This window comes from Anopheles bellator (assembly GCF_943735745.2).
Source record: "Anopheles bellator chromosome X unlocalized genomic scaffold, idAnoBellAS_SP24_06.2 X_unloc_8, whole genome shotgun sequence".
Classification (NCBI taxonomy): Eukaryota; Metazoa; Arthropoda; class Insecta; order Diptera; family Culicidae; genus Anopheles; species Anopheles bellator.
In genome coordinates this window covers 1-21,906 of record NW_026684309.1, presented here as the reverse complement: position 1 = coordinate 21,906, position 21,906 = coordinate 1, and the positions used below count along the sequence as shown (strand labels likewise).

The window sequence follows — 21,906 nt, the reverse complement described above, 5'->3', positions numbered from 1 at the left end:
CGAGGAGGAGGAGGAGGAGGAGGAGGAGGAGGAGGAGGAGGAGGAGGAGGACGAGGACGAGGACGAGGACGAGGACGAGGACGAGGACGAGGACGAGGAGGAGGAGGAGAAGGAGGAGGAGGAGGAGGAAGGACGGTGGAGACGGTGGGTCAATGAGTGCGAGTGAGAGCGCGACATTGTCTATCTCTTCCGCGCATGCATCCGTGGTTTATGAGACGGCCGTTAACGGCAATGTTAACAAATGCAATTGTCACTATCGACAAACCGACATTTGCATGTGAATATACTGGTGTCTATTGTTTCGCGTGAGTTGAACTGTGTTAATAAATGTACGTTGTATCACAGCAACTAATGAGCCGTTTAAAAGGGGAACCGAATTCTACCTACAAATGCAAGTACCATTTCCAGAGACCAAGCCAGAAATCATGTCGAAACCCGTGCCAGAACGAAAGAAGCCACGAGCTCAAAGTCTCTCAAATGGTAATAACAAGTCGTAGATCAACAGCGAACACGTCGAGACGTGCAGAGGCAGCTAAGCAACAGCAGAAGAAAGTCGTAGGATAGTCGTAGTCGTAGTCGTAGAAAGTCGTAGCGGATTCGCAAAAGGAAAGCACGATCGTCAGAGACTGGATCAGCGTCAGGTGCGATTGGAGACCCAGCGAGCACGCCGTGCAGCCCGATCGTCTGAGACTCCGGATCAGCGTCGGGTGAGATTGAAGTCCTTACGAACGCGCAGTCAGGCAGGCCGAGCATCTGAAACGTCCGATCAACGAGAAGTGCGGTTGGAAGTTGAACGAAGGCGGCATATGAATTTAAGCGTGTCTAGAATATCTGAACTTAAAGAATGTGCATTCCGATACAATCCATATCATGATTACGAACATCATCCCCAAATTACCATAGGAGAAATGGATAAAGTTTGCCAATACTGCTTAGCCAAAAAATTCAAAACTTAACCACCAGGGATGTGTTGTGCAAGTGGAAAATTGAAACTACCTGAACTATGTGCTCCACCCGAGAAATTAATGAAGTACCTAGCAGGCGAAACGATAATATCCAAGCACTTTCTACAAAATATTCGGAAGTATAATTCCTGTTTCCAAATGACGTCATTCGGTGCGACCAACATTGTGCATGAACAATTTATGCCCACTTTTAAGGTTCAAGGACAAATCTATCATCGTGCTGGATCTATACTACCTCTACCGGATGCAGAATATAAATATCTGCAAATTTATTTCATGGGAAACCACAACGAGCAAGTCGATCTCCGTTGCCGTTATAATGCCGGTACTAGACGCGAAATCGTCGACGAACTAGAAACAATGTTTAGTATCCACAACGAGTTGATCAAGCTTTTCAAAACTGCACTTGACCGAATGCCAGCCGACGACTACGTGGTTGTGTTGAAAGCTGATAAAAGCCTCAGACCTGCTGATCGACACGAGAGGCAGTACAATGCGCCAACGATTGGTGAAACAGCAATAGTAATAGTGGGTGGAATTTCAATCACGCGATATAATTCTCCACCGCAGGACTGGGGATGTTCAGCGAATATCTGAAACTCATCGTTCTTACGATGCCTTGCAGTATCCAATATTATTCTGTCGAGGAGAGCATGGATAACACTTTAATATAAAAATGATAGATCCGCGAACGGGTGCGGTAACCGATAAAAAAGTAAGCGCAATGCATTATTATGCATTTAGGTTGATGATTCGTGAAGAAAAAAACAATCAGCTTCTGATGTGCCGAGAGCTATTCCATCAGTTTATCGTTGATATGTACGCGAAAATTGAAACGGAACGGTTGCTTTTTATTCGTTTGAACCAAACCAAGCTACGATCCGAGGAATATATCCATCTGCGCGATGCTATAAGAAGTGATGGGAATATTGACCTGAATCAATTAGGTAGAATGGTCATACTGCCGTCTACATTTACAGGTATGATGAATACGCACAAGATGCTATGACTTATGTCAGAAATTATGGACGACCTGACTTATTTATATCAGCGGGCGGAAAAACTAAAAACATTGTGTATCCAGCAGCGCTTCAGTAAACCGAACTGAAATAAACAATATGAAGTTCTCAACGAACTTTCAGTATCAATGTGTTCTTTTCATGTTTCATGTTGTTTCATGCACTAAAACCCAACTTTGGACGAGACGAAGTTCGCCGGTTCCGCTAGTTAGAAAAAATAATCGATACAGGACGCGAAAGCGCTCGGACGATAGAAAAATCAACAAAGCGAGAAGGGCAAGCAAGATGCAAAACAGGGATGTTGGATTGCACCCCAACCCGAAAGGCACAGCAACAGGTAATCAGCGGCATGCACCCATAATCCGCATAGAATCCCTTTTAGACGAAAATAACAGAAACAATACAGGACGCGATATCGGTCTGCCCATGAAAAAATCAACAAAAGTAAGAAGGGCAGACCGGATGCAAAAACAGGGTATGTTGGACAAATTGCACCGAGAAGAAAGAATACGACGCAAGAAAGGACGCGAGCATTGCACAGTGAACAATTTTGAGAGCCCGAGGCTGCCCCTCTACCTGCGACGCGGCGGAGGAAGGCTGAGAAGAGTGAGATCGAACGCCCCTCTGCCTGCGACGAGGCCGGGGGAGGGCGATCTCGCAGCGCACGAAGTGAGCATGAGGCGCGTTCGTTGGTTGCCGGGGAAGGAGCGGAAGAAATCCCCGTGAGTTTTGAAATCGCCGTGAGTTTGTATTACCTGAAGAGGAACGGCGCTATGGGCGAGAGGCGATGCGTACGCGGTACAGGTGGAAAACGAACAGTAGAGAGAAAGAAAAAGGAATAAAAAAAGAAAGAGACAGCGAGATCGACGCAAAATCCCGAAGTTTCTGAGGATCCGACAGTCTGTCTTTAACTTCTGTTCTGGACTTAGGCGAATCGGGACGAAACCTCTGCCTCTGTTTTTTCTAGCTGCCAAGTGTAAAGTACCAAGTGCTTGTGCTTCTCTTTCGATCACGCGTGATCCTGATAGAAATAATCCAGGTAAGTTTATTGGACAGTATTCAGTGACAACCAAATAATGTTGAAATGTTTTCGCTTTGCTCGTTTCAGATGTCCAACTAAACTGGGATGCAAAGGATTCGAATGCAAATGCAATGCAATGCATTTTACAACGTGTCTAAGGCAGCTACGCACCAAATTGTGAACGAACCTCTAGTGAAGAGTGAAGAGTGTACGCGAACCGAAAAAAGAGAGAGAAAATATACCGAAATATACCGACCAAATACGAACTGTTTCATTTTGGCTAGGGCGAATATGGGAGAAAGAAAACGAAAAAAGCGAGGGAACACACAGGTGAGAGACAGGGGGCCGTTCGGTGAGAGAATTCAATCGACTGCTCACTCCATGGACCAAACGACGGATCACTGCCATTCCACCATACAAGCTCCATGGGAAATAAATGTATGAAGCAGTGGTTCAGCAGTGGATGAGTTTGTGGATGAGCTGTGGAATTTGAAGTGAGAAGAGCGAAATTGTTCACTGGGATTTGAATATGCAAATCATCGTATGGCAGATATCTGGAAAATGGATCAAGTGTGCCAGTATTGTAATGCCGTGAAATACAAAAACGAAGCTCCAGGAATGTGCTGTGCGGGAGGTAAAGTGAAGTTGCAGCCTTGGAACCCACCACCCGAACCACTTAATGAGCTATTGGCAGGCCGAACACTGAAGTCGAAGAGTTTTCTAAAAAACATTCGAAAATATAATTCGTGCTTCCAAATGGCGTCATTTGGCGTGAAAGGCAAAGTCGTGCAGGAAAATTGTATGCCTACTTTTAAGGTCCAAGGACAAATTTACCATCACGTTGGATCCTTACTTCTAACATCCCTAGCAGGCCCAACGCCAACCACCCCGAAATTGTAACCTTGGACAGCTGCGTGACAGCGACGACCATTACCGACTGCTCTATCACCGGGGGCCCATTGCCTTTGGGGAGGAACAAAGTTCGCCGGGTCTGCTAGTAAAATATATTATATAACAACAAACCAATACATAAAACAAGGACCAACGAATAATACATAAAAAAGAAACCGACAAACCCACTAAAAGAGATAAAGCAAGTTTCATATTCAAAGTCTCTCGATTGATAATAACAAGAACAACTTGATTGGCAGTTCCCTCCGCATTCGGTATCAGCAGACCGCTATGACATCTGTCACTAAAACAGGGGTGGCATAGTTAACTACCAACGCGGAAAATATACTAGTGGCGATATTAATAGAGTAAACACGTCATGGTAGACGAAACAAGCTGTCAAATAATAATAAAAAAGACAAATGCTCACCGTGCTGGGGTCCGTTGAATTGTCCTCGTCATGATAGCTTTCGGCAGCCGGCAGTAGCGAAAGAAGTTCCTTCACCTCTTCCACACTATCTCCCTCATCAATCTTACGCGAACGCTGGATAATGGGTGGGTCGAGTGCGGAGCTTTGCTCATGCGCGACGGTTGATTCGTGTGGCAGGAGCATGGCAGGTGCGCGGAACATATACGAGAAAGGATAGTACATGAGGTTGAGTATGGTGGCCGCGTATAGGTCCGCATACCGCACGACCTGGCTAGAGAAAAACGTTTGGCGCGAGCCAGAACGGAACAGCGAACCCATCATCCCGTATGCCAGGTCCATTTTGTGCGTGACGTCACGTATGGCGGAGCGCACCGAGCGAATATCTGGCTTTTCCTTGGCGCTAGAGTCAAGATTCTTATACAGATCGCCGAGTTGCACGTCTAGTTGCTGCAACTCAGCAAATAGTTGACACTTGTCCGTCCATACGTGCAACTCCTGTACTAGCTCTGGCACGATTAAAAAGGTACGCCACCCTCGGATTTTCTTGCTTTTGAGTATATCGCCGAAGATGTGATCACCAATGTAGAGTACGTCCTTGCCTTTAGCTCCAATTAGTTTGGTGAACACGTCGCACGAACCGCCAGAATACACCTGATTTGCAAGTAGTGGACCCATATGGGTGCCCACCTTGAGCGCTCCGGTAGTGGTGTCGACCTGTCGCAGGATCGTTCCCTCGCCAAAAAATAGAGGCTTCCTGGCGTCAACCACGATTGTATCGAAGTAAGTCTTCCAGTCACGATGGTCCTCCGGTTTCGCACCATGAGAAAAATCAAATAGAAAAGTCATGATGCGATCGGTAAAGTTGTAGTCGCTATTGGTGAGCAGAAACACTTTGGCTCCAGATTCACGGATGCGGGACAGCACCATTGGTAACCGTTTGTCCTTTTTGACGTAATCGTTCAAATTCTGATGAGACAAGGAAGATACATATATTAATTTTCTTCTAATTGAACCAACACTGAGTAAGAAATACTTTACCTCAAGTGTTTTCTTCTTAAGATCTCCATAGATGTGGATCCAGTCGACGGCACCGCGTACATCTTGGAAAATTGATTTGAACGACATGAACAGTTCGCCGTACTGAACGCCAGTCCGGTCGATTTGCTCAGCGTACTGGGGTGAGTGCGTGAAAAAGTCTACTAAGCAGGCGAACAAGTATGTTTCTGGCAAGTTGAATAATGTGTTCAATACGTAAACTCGACTCTCGTCAAGTTGTAAGAATTTATTCGGGTACAACTCGTACACCTGGTGACTAACGTGGAAACAACAGCACGACTTATTTAGGAGTCCAGAACAAAGGGGTTGTCATACTTACTGTTTGAGAAACTCGAAACCATGTACGCACACAAGTATGTTACCGTATGCGTCCACTTTCAGTAAGTTGCCATAAAGTGAATCGAACCAGAGGCCGCGCACCGGAAATGAAGGATCGTAGGCAAACTGACGTATCTCGGATGGATAACCGAGGCTAACCAGCCTTTCCTTGACGAGATCGAAACCAAGTTGCTCGTATTGTGGCGATATGTATTCGGCGATTGTATAATCCATGTCGAAGCCATAGAACTTAATGTTCTCCAAATGCATCGATCGGTTGACGAAGATTCTGTTGGCAAGGCAATACACTTCAGCATAAGCATAGCATAAGTTGCGTTCGAATACGTTTTTGTTTTTATGTTTTGCACAAAGCTTTTTGAAACCCAATACTTCAGTCAAAATACTGGGTTGCTCATTAAGTTTTGTGGGTCAATAAGAAAAACAATTTTTTATGGTTTGAAACACACTTTATTATTCGGTATGGTCCCCCAGAACATCAATACATTTGTTCCAGCGTAACTCCATTTTATAAATTACATCCCTGAAGTGAAAAACTGGAACGCCTTTAAAATACGCTGCCGCAGTTATTATGATGTCATCATTTAATAGAAAATGTTTTAAACGCATGTTTCTTTCTGGCTCTAAAAACAGATGGAAGTCACTAGTGGCCGAATCTGGCGAATACGGTGGATACTCCACAACTTCGAACTTTAATTCCTGGTTTTTTGCCATTTTCAAAATGTTCTGATGACAGGGTGCGTTGCTCTGATCAAATAGGATGTTTTTCTTCTTCAAAGCGGGTCTTTTTTCGCGAATTTCCACTTTCAGTAGGTCTCAATGGTTCCAACAAAAATCAAAATATTTTGTTTTATCAGTTAGCAAGTAATCCGCTAACAAAAACTCATTCGCATCCCACAACACTGATGCTAACATCTTTAAAGACGATTTCTAGACATGAACTCGTTTCGGAGCATATGAAACAGGTTCACACCATTCTTTAGCCTCCTGTTATGATTTAGGCTCATGATTAGAAACCCAAGCCTCATCCATAATGATGATTCGATGCACAAAATCCACTTCATCCTATCGAAAGCATGGCCCACTTAGAATCGGGAACAATTGCATGATTTCTAGCAGCGCCTCTGGCAGTCAGAGTCATATCTTCAGTACACATTCAACTTTCGTTGCTGAAAGTTTCATCTTAGTACGTGGAGTTTATGGAAAGTTATGCTTAATTGAACTCTAACGAAGAAAAATAATTCTGCACAATCACGTCGAAAACACCACGTGGTCTACTTTAAAAATCTCAAAAACACAAAAATTTGCAAAATCAACTATATTTGCTGTGCTTTACCATTTCTGGGAACCCAATACCGTAGATTGAAAGATTCAGAGTAGACGTCGTAGTGGAACATACAATCGGCAGCTGAACTGGAAGGTTTTAAGATCAATCGAGGCAAATCCTGGACTTTAGGTTCGGGATATTGCAAAAAATATGGTACCAGTAAAAGTATTGCCCTGGAGATCTGTCTACGAAGAGGCTACTGTTTTTTCCTTGCATGTAAGCATCCACAAAGGACACTTACACAAAATCTAGCCATTAAAACACGCGCTTTTAGTTGTACGAGAAGGTTATGACGAGGTACAAAGGATGCTTGCGTATGGACGACGAAACATACGTGAAATTTGATTTTAAACGGCTTCCTGGGCCAACATTTTATCTCACCACGGCACGGGAAGATGTCCCCTCCAAGATCAAATTTGTATTCGCCAATAAATTTGCACAAAAATTAATGATATGACAAGGAATTTGCACCTGTGGACAGAAATCAAGGTTTTCATCACAAACACGACGATGAACTCAACTCTATACCAGGAAGAGTACCTCAAAAAGCGAGTTCTATCATTTATTAAGTCACACAAAGGTCCGGTAAAGTTTTGGCCTGATTTGGAAAGCTGCCACTACAGCAGGGATGTAGTTCTGTGATACTTTTACAATAAGGGGGATTTCATCACAAAGGATATCAACCCACCAAGTTGCCCTAGACTCCGCCCAATCGAAAATTATTGGGCAACATTCAATAGGAAGTTGATAAAGACTGAAAAGGTGATGCGGAATGCTGCAGAGATGGCGAGAAATTGGATCAAATTAGCCGCTGAGGTGGACCAGAAGATTGTGCAGAAAATTATGGCGTGCAATCCAAAGAAAGTTCGTGATTTCATCCGATTACCGACATAGTAAATTTCTGAAATTTTTCTCTTAAAGTACAATAAAATACCTTCAATTTGACACCTTGATGTATTTCCTAAGTCAAACCAACCCAGAGATAGAGCTAATGCAATTGTTCCCGATTCTAACTGGGCCATGCTTTAAATGTTGTAAAGAAAGATGCATTCGAATGCATTTTTAGCAAATGCGGTACGCATTGTGCAAACAGTTTTTAGGAACCCAAAACTTCAGTCAAAATATTGGTTATACTGCCCAATGAGATGGCTAGGCTTTATACTAAATCTCTTTAAGTGATTTGACGATTTTCCAATACGATATCCGTTTTTTCTACGATCTCAGGTGTTGTGTATGTTTTTTAACGTTTTTGACATGGATCGTCTTGAAGGCTAGTACGACCACGTTTAAACTCAGAAACCCCCCTTTTAACCCTCAAATTAAAGGTGCAGAGTCCTTAAACACATTCAAGATTCGTTCATAAATCCCCTTTTGCTTTTAAACCTCCCAAAACTAAAAATTAAGTCACTGCACGGTACTTGATTTTGCCCAGTGCAAAAAATACTGGGACATGTCGGTACTAAATGGCTTGTAAAAAAAAATTAAGAGAAAATGAAATGAAACTTCACATACGTTCATTTGAAGAGTGTACCAATATAAATTAAAAAATTAGGCTCGTAGCTGCGCTCTACGGTATCGAACGACGAAACTTAATATACAACCTAGTACTAAATGTCTTTAAGTGATTCGACGATTTTCAAATACGATTTATTTACAATTTGTACTGTACTGTATACTGTATACAATACTGTATTTTTTGTACAACTTCATGTGTTGTGTCTGTTTTTGAGCGTCTTTGGCGTGACTTGTACCACCACGTTTAAATTCAGAAGCCCCCGTTTATAACGTACTAATTGAAGGCGAAAAATCCTTATACACTTTCAATATTCGTTTTTAAATTTCCTTTGCTCTTAAACATTCCAAAAAAACAAATTCAATCACTGCACGGTACTTGTTTTTCTTATGTAAAAAGTACTGTGGCACAGCGATACTAAATGTCTTGTAAAACAAGAAACAAGTGATCGAATGAAATAAAACTATTGTATTGTATTGTATTGTAATAAAACTAAAGTATTGTAAGAACTCACTCGGTTAGTTGAAAAAAATGGCCTCACTAAGCCAACGATTGAGAAAATAAAACTAGGCTCATACAGGGTGGTCAAACAAGCGTGCACTTTTTCATTTGGTTATAAAACAACGGCTTAATATTTTTCGATGCTTGAACTTTTATTTGAAAGATTCATTCATGACATTTTATAGTAGCTCATTTGGTCAACTTATTTTTGGATACATTTTTTATTGTATCTGGTCCTTTTTTCGTCAATAGCAACTTGAATTTGGGTCTTAAGGTTGTCAATAGTATGTATGGTATTCTGGTATGTTCCCTGGTATGTTCGCATAACATAAATATTGATATTATAACATAACATAAATATAAATATTGAATATTGAATGTGTGGGATTTTCGAACCACAATACATAGTTAACGTTATTATGGTTATTAACATAGCCACAGAGGTGGAAATGATCTTCAATGAAATGTGCTTTTGACGAATGATTTGGCGACCTACCACTTTGGAAATAAATTTTTCATATTTGTCAATTTTCTATCAATTTTTAATAACCAAATGAAATCATGCATCGTTGATGAAACACCCTGTACGTAGATTAGTCAATGGGCAAACAGAGCCCACTTGACAAAGATAATCTTTGCAAACTTAGATAAAACACTAGCTAATCTAACACTGCATCTGGTGAGGATGAGAACAAAAATTGGTAACCGGCTATTAGAAGGATGCGAAATCAAGGAATCTATGACACTAACAAATAGACATGTTATAGTCAAAATGAGATAAACAAAGATAATACGTACGGCACATAAACAATAAAGGTCGTTGTGATCCGCAACAGTAATTCGTGGAGCAGTTCTGATCTCAATGTCATGCCGACGTCTTAAATGGCGAACAAAACAAATCATATCGGCATAGTGGGCAGACAGTTCTAATCTCGCATCCAACGTCACACCTAAATCGCGAATTACTTCCACTCTCGGCCAACTCTACTTCCAACCGCTGAAGCAATGCTATAGCTAAACATGATCGGACTAAGACGCTTACTAAGCGAAATTACATAACATTTACTGACGTTAAGGAACATGACTTTGCAATCACACCAAGATACTAGGCGATCAATGCAGGTTATGCAGCACCCGACAATCAGACAGATCACTGACAGGCAAGAACAATTTTAGATCGTCAGGAAACGAAAGGTCATTAATAAATAATAAAATCAAAAGGTCCCAGGTTACTACCTTGTGGAACTCCAGACACATTAGTGAACACAGAGGACAAGGGCCATTCAACTTTAGCACGAATGGCACGGTGAGACAATTACGTCGCAGTGAACAATTTCGCTCTTCTCACTATGGGGCTTTCAGCGCTCGTTCATCGCTCACTCGATGATTTTTCAGCGTTTCATACAAAATTTCCATAGGCTCTTCCATGGGCGATGGCCAGTGATCGTCGAAAGGGACCCGAACAACCCAGTGAACAATTTTCGATTTCTCAGTATGGAGGCTTCCACTACTCATCCACTACTCATCCACTACTGGACGGCTGCTTCATATATTTTGTCCCGAAGAGCTTCCATAGTGAAATCGCAGTGATCCGTGAATTGATCTATGAAGTGGGCAGTGGATCCCAGTGAACAATTTTGAGTTCCCCGGCGTTTTCTCAGTATGGAGCATCGAGTCGCCAACGAGTCGCATTCGAGTCGCATTCGAGTCGCAGGAGTATTTCGTTCATATAGGCTTCTATACTGAGAAGGCCTAGTTACTCGATGGCAGATTTTGGCGACTCGATTTTTTTTCCCGAACCTGCCCCTTGTCTCCCTCTCTCCTGTGTGTCCCCTCTCTTTCTTCGTTTCCAATTCTTTCTCTCCCGTATTTTCTTTCTCTCCGAAATAAAATATCTCGCGTTTTTGGTAGGCTTCGAAAGGTATATTTTCGCTCTCTTTTTTTGATTCGCCTTTTCACTCTTCCCTACCTATTCGTGCATTCGTGCGGCGATGCGTTTTCGAGGGTGGCGTCGCCAAAAAATATGTTTTGTTTCGGTCGCGTACATGGGCTCGAGCCGGGTTTATTTTCCATGCGTCATTTGGTCCGTAATCTTCAATGAAATAAAGGAAAGGAACAATGTTAGTGTTACATTTGTAGCATTGCAATCCTGTCACTTTAACTTACCTTTTCCACAAATGTGACGAGTCGTCTGAAACGAGCAAAGCGAAAAATTATGTGGTTGTCACTGAATACTGTCCAATAAACTTACCTGGACAGACTTTACACTTGGCACTTGATACCTTACACTTGGCACTTAGAAAAACAGAGGCACAGGTTTCGTCCCGATTCGCTCAAGTCCACAACAAAGACAAGACTGTCGGACCCTCGGAACTTCGGGACTTTGCGCCGATCTCGCTGTCTCTGTTATTTCTATTCCTTTTTCTTTCTCTCCAACGTTCGTCTTCCACCAGCAAACTCACGGCGATTTCAAAACTCACGGGGATTCCTTCCGTTCTTTCCCCGGCAACCAACGAACGCGTCTCATTCTCACTTCGTGCGCTGCGAGATCGCCCTTCCTCGGCCTCGTCGCAAGCAGAGGGGCGTTCGATCTCACTCGTCTCAGCCTTCCTCCGCCGCGTCGCAGGCAGAGGGGCAGCTTCGGGCTCTCAAAATTGTTCACTGGGAAAAAAGTCACTCATATTCTCCATACTGAGACGAAATATCTGAGCGCCGATTCGTTTCTCTCCAAAGGCCAGAAAGAAAGCGCAACACCGAACAACTTTTTTGTCTCTGTCACGCTAATGTAGCATCTAGTCCGGCACTCCAACGTCAAACTGTTAGAAACATTCAGAAGCGCAGAGGGTACGACGCAAGCAATCGACGAAGCATCATCGGTGTAAAAATAGTGTTTAACTGTGAATTCTAAGCTGTTGCTTATTTCGGTAAGTAAATTTAAGCATCGGGAAGCATTTCTCGATAAGTATTTACTTCTAAATAGTGAAAGTGCACCGCATCTGTTTACATTTTCAGCCGACCATTAGCAGCGTAATATGCAATGACGATAGAGCGTAAGGTACAGAATACATGGAATAAAGGATTCAGAGATGGATACACTCTACGTACATGCAGAGATACGTGAAAAGTGCATATACATGGTGGAATGGTGAACCAATTGTGGAAATATTGTAATTGTAAAACATTAAACGCGCGTTCCCCGTTCACCAAAACTGACAGTTCGCAGTTTGTTTTGATCGCAAAGTTTCGAGGCAAGTTGGTGGTGCCGCTGGTGGTAAGTATATGTTAAAAGCGTTGATTTTAATTTAATTTCTTGTTATTTTGTAGTTCACAGTTCGCCGAATGACTGCAGAATGTATCGCCGGAAGAATCTGGTAAGTATTGCAAGTGTTGTTGGCGATCAGAGTGATCAAAGATCGCTCGTCATGTTCGCGCAGAGTGGCGTAGTTTTTCGACATTAATCTGTTTCTTTTGCTTGTTGCAGCTGCCGAAATCGTTTCTACACAGCTTGGTTAGTATAATAAACCGATCGCTTGATCAATTGGAAAGAATATTGATACTTTTTTTACTTTCAGGTGACGACGGCTGACTGAACCTAACGACGGGTTTTCATCAATAAATCAGTGCTGCATAGGGCTGCGGTGCCGTAGGACGGCTGAAAAATGTGTTGGTAGGTATAGTGGTAATGTGGTGGTAGGTATTTATTGTGTTTTCTTTCATAAATAATAAGTAAAGGTGTCAAAATTTAAACCGCGTGTGATGCGTATTTAGATCCGAAACGGGGGGTATGAATGTGTGATACGGTAGGTATGAATGGGTAGGGTACGGATAAATAGGGCTAACACACACACACACACACACACACACATCGCTAAAGCGTTCTTTATAACGAAGCGTTGCAGCGCGGTCACGCTTCTGTATAATTTCCTATACAGACGTTACGCAGAAGGTTATGAAGAGGTCGCGCGACGGTTTTTGCCCGCTGGGTCGTTATGAAGAGGTACCGCATTTTTCCTGGGACTGGTTGTCAAACAACCGGCCATGGTTTCGATTCCCGATACCGGCGTAACAGGGGAGTTGGGACAGGACCAACGACTCTGCCCGTAAAAACAAACCGTTACAAAAATCGTAAGAGATTAACATTGTTTCTGGTGCAGGATAAGGCCGCTGAACGGTTGTTCCCGAAGAATAAGAAGTACCGCATTTTTCCGTGTATGAAGCGCACCCGTGTACGAGGGTCACTATTTATATTTCGGGAATAGGAACAAAAACAAATAGTGAAGCTGCGAATATATTTTTATTGTTTTTCAAAGTACTCGCCACGATGATCGATACACTTTTGCATGCGCTTAAACCAATTTTCAAAGCATTTATTCCATTCCGAATGAGGTATCTCCAAAACATGATTTTTGAACGCTTCAAGAGCTTCTTCGGGCGATGAAAATCGTTGACCACGCAGTTTATTCTTCACGGATGGGAACAAAAAGAAATCATTGGGTGCCAAATCAGGGCTGTACGGCGGATGACCCATCAATTCGATGTTTTGAGTGCTCAAATAGTCTCTTGTTTGAGCCGATGTGTGAGAGCTGGCATTGTCATGATGAAGAACAATCCGACGTCTCTTGTTTGTTTTCCTTATTTCACCGAAGATTTCTGGCAAACAGATGGTTGTGTACCACTCAGAATTTACTGTTCTACGATCCTCTAGAGACACTGTTGCAATATGACCAGTTTTTCCGAAGAAACAGGCCACCATTTTCTTTGAAGTGCTTCGTGTGCGAACAACTTTTGTTGGATTTGGTTCATTTTGGAACACCCATACAGTCGACTGCTGCTTACTTTCGGGCTCATAGGAATATATCCATGATTCGTCACCTATCACGATTTTATAAACGTCTTTTGAAGCACCGCGATTGTCGCCGACGATTCTTAAGCATTTCTTTGCACCAATCGACACGAGCCTTTTTTTGAGCGATTGTCAAATTATGTGGGATCCAACGTGAACATAATTTTCGCACAGCTAAGTGTTCATGTAAAATCGCATATATGCTGGTGGAACTAATGCTTAGGGATGCCTCAATCTCACAATAGGTTACATGACGATCTTGCTTAATCATTTCGTGCACAGCATCGATGTTTTCTGGCACTACAGTCGATTTTGGACGACCTTCACGAAACTCGTCGGACAGCGAACTACGACCACGATTGAATTCACTATACCAGCGATACACAGTGGTTTTTGATGGAGCATCATCGCCAAAAGTCAAATTAAGTTGATTGACGCACTCTTGTTGTAATAATCCACGTCGAAAGTCGTAAAAAATCATCGCTCGAAAATGTTCACGATTCAGTTCCATTTTTTTGCCGAGACGAAACTTTCAACTAAATATAAAATAAACAAATAGCGTCCGTATGACAAAATGTTCTGAGTACGTATGTCGTCAAAAATGTCAAACTTTACGATGGAACCATCAGATGGACTCACATGACATCAGTGTTGCCAATTCCCGAAATATAAATAGTGACCTTCGTATAACGCGCACCCCATATTTTAAGAGACAAAAAAGGAATTTTTTTTTTTATTATACATTTTTCAGATATTCCGTGTGGAGTTTTTCTGGTCTCCCATCGGACGCCTCCCCAGGTGGCGGATAGAAGAAAGCCTCCCAAACTGGGTGGTACTGATGAAATGAAATAGTCAGGGCGAACCAAAACTAGATTGGGCGGCAGGCTAACTACCTTCCCCCGTAAAACAACCACAGTTCAGGAACTTGTTACAAAATCTCGAATAGAACGGACTCAACGATCACGACCATGGAAACGCCTACCGGACTACTCTTTAGGTACTTGGAACACAAAATCGCTGAATAAAGCAGAAGCAGTGAAAGAGCTGCTACACCACCTGGCTAAGTATAGAATTGATATACTAGCCATCCAGGAGACATTTTGGATTGGACAAGGAGTGCAAGATAGATCTGATTATACGTTCTTCAAAAGCGGGAAACCGGCCGGGGTTAAGGCATTTGGAGTCGCATTTGCTATAAAGAAGTGCCTAAAAACATCGGTTACATCATTCCGACCAGTAAACGAACGGATCTGCATGATCCGCTTAAAAAGTAAGCACTACAATCTGTGGTTTATTAACGCACAGAGGAAAAAGATGATAACACTAAAGAGGAATTCTACTCCTTATTAACCAACGCATACGACTCACTACCCGTCGGGGATGTCAAGATCATGCTGGGAGATTTTAATGCTAAGGTGGGCAGAGAACTATTACATAGAGAAATAACACGGGGACACAGTCTGCACGAAAACTCAAATGACAATGGGCTACGTTTAATAGACTTAGCAGCCAGTAGAAACATGATCATCAAATCTACTCAATTCCCCAGGAAAGATATACACAAACAAACATGGGCGTCACCAGACGGAAGAACATTTAACCAGATCGATCATATAATAGTAGACAAGAGAATATCCAACAACATACTGAACGTGAAAAGCAGCAGAGGGGCCATTATCTCAGATCATTACTTGGTGAGATCACAATTTCGTTGCCAAACAGCACGAAACTATTACAATCCAAAAATAACCGGAGAGAGACCTAAGATGTATGACATCGAGAAACTAAAAATAAGAGAAATATCAAATAGATATAGAAATTTAGTGAACCAAGCACTAAGTAAAAACCCCGACCATCTCTCAGTAGAAGAAATGCGGGCACACATCAAATCCTCTGTTGGTGGAGCGGCAAAGGGCTCTATTGGTTTTTAAGCAAAAATCAAAAAACAGAGATTGGTTCGATCGGGAGTGCAAAATAGCAGTTGACAAGAAAACAGCTGCATATACAAACTACCTACAGATACCAACTAGAGCCAAGAAGGAAGCATATGATAATATGCGTAGAGCTGCCGACAGACTTTGTAGGAGAAAGAAAAGAATCCAGGCAGACCGACAATTAGAAACAATGAACGCTGACTTTCAAAACAACATCATAAGACGAGCCTATAAAACATGTGAAAGAAGGGTTTCACGCCTCGTACAATACTGTGTAAGGACGCAGTTGGAAATATCATAGGAGACATGGCAAACATAAAAGAAAGATGGGTAGATTATTTCTCAGAATTACTAAACCCCACCTCCAACGCCATAACCCATCGGGAAACTACCATAAATAGGGACGAAAACTATGAAATGCCAACAGAAATAGAGGTAGGAACGGCCATAGCCAAACTCAAAAATAATAAAGCTGCTGGTATGGATGAGATCCGGGAATTTAATCAAACACGGCGGTAACAATCTAGTCATCACGTTGCACAAACTAATACTAAAAATTTGGACCAAGGAGTGCATACCCGAAGAATGGCGAAAGAGTATCATAATACCAGTATACAAGAAAGGAGACCGCCTGGACTGTACTAACTACAGAGGGATAGCTCTATTACGTGCGGCATACAAGGTGTGGGCCAAGGTGCTGGAGAACCGATTAAGACCAATAGCGGAGACCATTATGGGGGAATACCAAGGTGGTTTCAGACCGGGAAGATCAACAGTTGATCAAATATTTTGTGTCAAAAATATACTCCAGAAATGCTGGGAATACAACGTCGATGTCCATCAAATTTTCGTTGACTTCAAACAAGCCTACGACAGTATAGATAGAAGCAGCCTATATACTGCTCTAGTAGAGTTTGGTATTCCTAGCAAACTGATCAGATTGATCCAGCTTTGTCTGCACGATACCTCGGCTTGCATCCGAATTAACGGAGAATTATCGACGAGCTTTCCGACAAATAGCGGTCTGAAACAGGGAGATGGGCTCTCTCCTATATTGTTCAATCTTGCCCTGGAACGAACGATTCGCATGATTCCAGTGGACACAAAGGGGACACTCTGCACTAAATTGACACATATAGTTGCATATGCGGACGACATTAATATCATGTCTCGATCACAACGGTTGGCCACAGAGACCTTTTTGCAACTGGACAGAGCTGCAGAACAGGTAGGGCTCAAAATAAACATGGATAAAACAAAGGTCATGACACAGTCCCGCAGACAGCGCCCCCAGAGACAAAACAATACATCTACCGATCACAATCTTGAGAATGTCGGAAATTTCGTGTACCTTGGGACCAACTTGGCAGAGGATGGTAGTGAGGAGGGCGAGATAAGTCGGAGGATCCAAACAGCCAACCGGACGTATTTCTCAGTGTTGCCCATAATAAAATCCAAGATAATACACAGTGAAGCCAAGCTGAGACTGTACAAGACAATAATCCGCCCTGTCCTGTGTTACGGATCAGAAAACTGGGTCCTAACTCAGGCCCAAGAAAACAGGATAAACGCATTCGAACGAAAGATCCTCAGAAGAATCCCCGGCCCAATAAAGGATGGAGAATATTGGAGCACCAGATATAATAGTGAAATCTACGAAACATATGAGGATCCAGAAGTGGCGGCGATGATAAAAAAAGCAAAAACTGCAATGGGCGGGGCACATCGTGAGAATGAACGAGACAAGGATTCCAAAAAAGACGCTATTGGGAACGATGCACGGCAGGAGGCCAGTCGGTAGGCCGAGAGCTCGATGGGAGGATAGCGTCCGTAAGGCCAGCGAGGACCTGCTCGGTGTAGGAGACTGGAGAGGCAGAGCAACTTGCCGAGATAGCTGGAGAGACAGTATACAAGCGGCCATAGCCCGAATCGGTCGTTCGCGCCATCTATAGATAGATTTTTCAGATATTTGATATGCAACAAATACCCACTGATAATGATGTACGAGGGGCGTTCAAAAAGTTCTGACAATTTTATATTTACGCGGGCTACGTATATCCGATTTTCGATTTGTGGCGATTTTGTGGCGTTAGGTTGCTACACATGTCAGTGGCTGATGGTGAAAATTTCGGCCATTCTGAGTAATCGGTCAATTTTTGACAACTGTTTTGCTTGGACAAGATTTTTCTCATCGGTGATGTCGTCTTTATCACCTAAATCGTATCGTAGCGTCGTCCTTTCATGGTCTCCTTCAGTTTTCGGAATAAGAGAAAGTCACAGGGGGCCATATCTAGGGAACACGGTAACTTTGGCATCATCAATGTGTTGTTTTGGTAAAAAATTCGAACAGAAACTACGATGTGTCAGCAGGAGTGTGACAGCCAATTTTGGGTTTCGCACAAATCCGGGCGTCTGTGACGGATTGCTTCGGGTAAATTGTGCATAACTATCAGGAAATATTCGTTATTAACTGTTCTATCCTTTGGCAACAACTCATGATGCACCACGACCTGCAATCGAAGAAAACTGTAAGCTAAACTGTTTACATTCGACCAAACATGGCGTTTCGACGTTCACATCTTCTAGACCCTAAGCGCCGCTTTTGGTCTTAATGACATCACCATAAGCTACAGTCAACATTTCAATTTCGTCCGAGCTTTTAATTTCGTGTTTTACACAAAATTTGATACAAATTCTTTGTCGTCCATTTTTCGGAACAGGCAAAACATCGCCGATGGGCCAAGACACGCGCACAGTAAAACAGCTGTTAAAAAATTACTAATTACTCAAAATGGCCGAAAGCTTCACCATGAGTGAGTGACATAAGTAGCAACCTAACGCCGCAACCTTGAAAATCGAACATACATAGCCCGAGTAAATATAAAATTGTCAGAACTTTTTGAACGCACCTCGTATTATTCTAAATATTCTAAAGTAGACTAAACAAAAAATGCGTATACATTGCAAAAGACATACTAGTATTTTATATTTCGTAATAATCTTCAAACTCAGATTCACTGCTGTATGACAAATTGATATTCTCTAATTGCTCTTCAATGTACTCCTCATTGTCACTCTCTGAAGAGTTCTCAAAAGTTGCGACATCTTCAGATCCATCCATAGCGTTGCTGATGCCACATTTTGTGAATGATTTCACAGCAACATCTGCCATCAGCAACTCTCTGCCATGACTAAATGACGATATTGTAAGGATAATTATATTCCAAACAAATGTTTCATTTCATAATTTATTCAATAATACCATAAAATATGTACCTAAAAAGGCATATTTGTAAGTTTAGAGGAGACAAAATTTTTACTCCCCTTGTATAACGCGCACCCAGATTTTAGAGCTGAAAAAATTGGGATCGTAATCCGTAATCGCAAAGTGACAAAAATGCCTCGTTGCTGAAGCAAATTCTGTTAGAAAAAAATGCGTTTTCGCATCCCCGCTATTGTAATATGTACATTTTAATAATTTTAACACGTTATTCTTAACAACGATATTTTTGTCTAAAATGGCAGACATTCAACTAAAAGTTTAACTTTTGGGTTGACCCATATATTCGAAAACTGTAAAATGCCAGCCCTTTTATTTCGAAACTACGAAATAGATTACCCTATACCTAGAAGTTATTAAAATTCTATAGCGCATACATATATCTAAATTCAGCGCATACAATAGCATCACGGCAATGCACTGAGTTATGAAGAGATTTGCCGAAACAAAGGATTACACCCATCACTAACGCTATAACAAAGCCCAATATTCTCTATCAGGTGGACTCGTCGTGAAATGGGCAATCAATCACTTTTGAATCACCTTGATACGAATCTGAGCACGACTGCCTTATCGCTCGGTCACAGTGATAACGACGAAGCGTGTGCTAGTAACACGTTTCACGAACACTTCAGACGTCACAAGCAAAGGTCAATCCCATGCACCGCTTATCAATTGCCACTGGCCTGACCTTACTTGCGCGAGGATGGAGAATAAGTGAGAGGGGTCATTAGAAACATAAGTTGTTTAGAGACACTGTCTTGTTTTGATTGTCGTACTGCAACGGCGTTGTTTTTAAAGTTTACAGATGAATGGGGCGCCTGACTTGATAGCTAGAGGATTGAACCCTACGGGCCCATCTAATCTTAAGGCAAATTTGTTATTACTGTGAACCATGTTCCAGCGCAGTCATAATGTAAAGATTTTTTGAAGTATAGGGAATATCTAACATGTGCTGAAAGGTCTCCAGACTATGATGCATCTCAGTAGACGTGTATATCACTCATTGAACCCTGCTCAAAAATTTGTTGAAAACTATGAAACAGCTGTCCAATGTTTTAATAGTTGATTGATTCAAAATAGTTTCAAGCACACATTGGTTTTCTACTTTCATTTTATCGCTGAAGTTTGATCACTTAGTTTTGGGGGCGGGGGGGGGGGGGGGGGGTCTATTAATTCCACTTACATTCGCGGTAGACGTCCCCTCACTTACCTGTGACTAATTTCACGCTTGTAGCCGTAGATCGGATCGTTAGCTCCAAGCAGACCACTAACAATTAGAGAGTTTGGTGTCCCACGTTGAGATGTTTTGAAGCGAGAGGAACACGCATTTTCATTCTGCTGGCTCGTGCCCAAGTAAGGTAAATTCGTTATTTTGTTTAAGCTACGAAATCCTTCGGAATTGGAGCATTCGCTCAGGTTAGTCACAGTGGTTTGTGACTGGTGAGGAAGACTAACTTTAAACGCATCCTGTGACATGTCAGATATTGAGAGCTCAATGTTATTCTTTTTGTACATATTGACGTTTACTTGAATCCGGTTAGAACTTTAAACATTCCACTCAAACGAAACAAACAAAACGCACGTTAATATTGGAAGAAATCGAAAGGCAAAAAAACAAGTAGATTACGTCTTCCACAACACCGCACAGGAGACTTTTACTAGAAGAGCATTCACATGACGTTACACCGTCTTTAATCAAAAACACTAGCGTGCAGGCAAAAGCGAAATGAACTACTGAAACTCAAGTGAGCGAAGATGGTTGGCACAGCCACTGTTATCACTTGTGTTACTTGTTAAGAATCAGAAGAAGAGAACGAAAAGAAAAATTAGCAGATGAGGAGGAACACGGTGTCTAGCGCTTAGCTTACAGATGTCTAAGTAATTAGGTCTGGGAGAGTTGTAACTACACAAGACACAATCAATGTTTCCTTAATGTTTTTTTTGCCACCTCGCTATGCGTGGTGTGTTCAAAAAGTTCGGATGGTGGATGAATCTGAGTCTGAGTTGGATGTCTTATTGGTTTGCTTCAAAAGACGAAGAATTCTTTTGTCGTGGAATCCACGATTTATTAGCAGTGACAGCCGTTAGGTAGGGGCACGAACCCAAGCGCCAGTACTAAGACAAGCGTCTAAACGAACAGACGAATGAAACCGTAGTCTTACGGGAAGAGAGTTTTCCCTACATGTATATCTAGCTATGTTACATATGTAGGATATGATGTTACTTTGTCCTTTATTATGTTTTTTTTTCAAGGATTTTTTGGATCTTTATTATACATTAATGCTTCGTTACATAAAAGTACAGAGATGTTCCACATTGGGATTGCAGCTATTTAATAATTCTAAGGTATCAAAAAGATTGAAATGAAAATATTTTGATTAAAATCTATTTAAATTACATGTTATGCCACGTGGCATTGAGTCATTTTATCCTACTTATAACTAATAACTAATAACTAAAAACATCTTATAACTAGTTAACTTTAAAAACTTCAGATAATTAGGTCTTGTATGTTGAATATACAGCCCTGGCAGCACTGTCGATGCTGGCAGCACTGTCGATGTTGACAGCACTGTAGCTGTCAAAACGACTTTCTTTCTCTTCTGTGCGTAATCTTGCAGCGTAAAGACGTGTTTGTTATTCTTCTGTTCTAATAAAGTTCCGTCTGATGAATTATAAACCCACTCAGTCTCCAACATTGTATTGTTGGGTGGATACAATTATTGCATCTATTGATTATGCCTTCTTTTAGTTTGTTAATTTCTAACGATAGTCTATGCGTGCCAG

The 21,906-nt window shown here is 41.9% G+C and overlaps 1 protein-coding gene and 1 long non-coding RNA gene across 3 annotated transcripts in view; both read right to left on the bottom strand.

The window, feature by feature from the left end:
* LOC131214174 (cytosolic purine 5'-nucleotidase) overlaps positions 1-20,807 on the bottom strand; it is a 23,902-nt gene extending 3,095 nt beyond the window's left edge. Inside the window, exons 1-4 of one of the 2 annotated variants that reach the window (XM_058208556.1) lie at positions 20,330-20,807; positions 5,702-5,989; positions 5,365-5,638; positions 4,327-5,292 (exon numbers count right to left, since the gene is read on the bottom strand). In XM_058208556.1, coding sequence (XP_058064539.1) covers positions 4,327-5,292; positions 5,365-5,638; positions 5,702-5,989; positions 20,330-20,634 — 1,833 coding nt within the window. In that variant the 5' untranslated portion in view covers positions 20,635-20,807. Of the gene's footprint in view, positions 1-4,326; positions 5,293-5,364; positions 5,639-5,701; positions 6,009-20,329 lie in introns of both variants that reach the window. The other variant, XM_058208557.1, reaches the window with a different exon arrangement.
* On the bottom strand, positions 11,006-11,402 carry LOC131214175 (uncharacterized). The gene is made up of 3 exons (XR_009157014.1): positions 11,311-11,402; positions 11,226-11,250; positions 11,006-11,151 (listed from the first exon to the last, which is right to left on the bottom strand). It is a non-coding gene; the product is annotated as an uncharacterized LOC131214175 (long non-coding RNA).
* Positions 20,808-21,906: the final 1,099 nt, after the last annotated feature.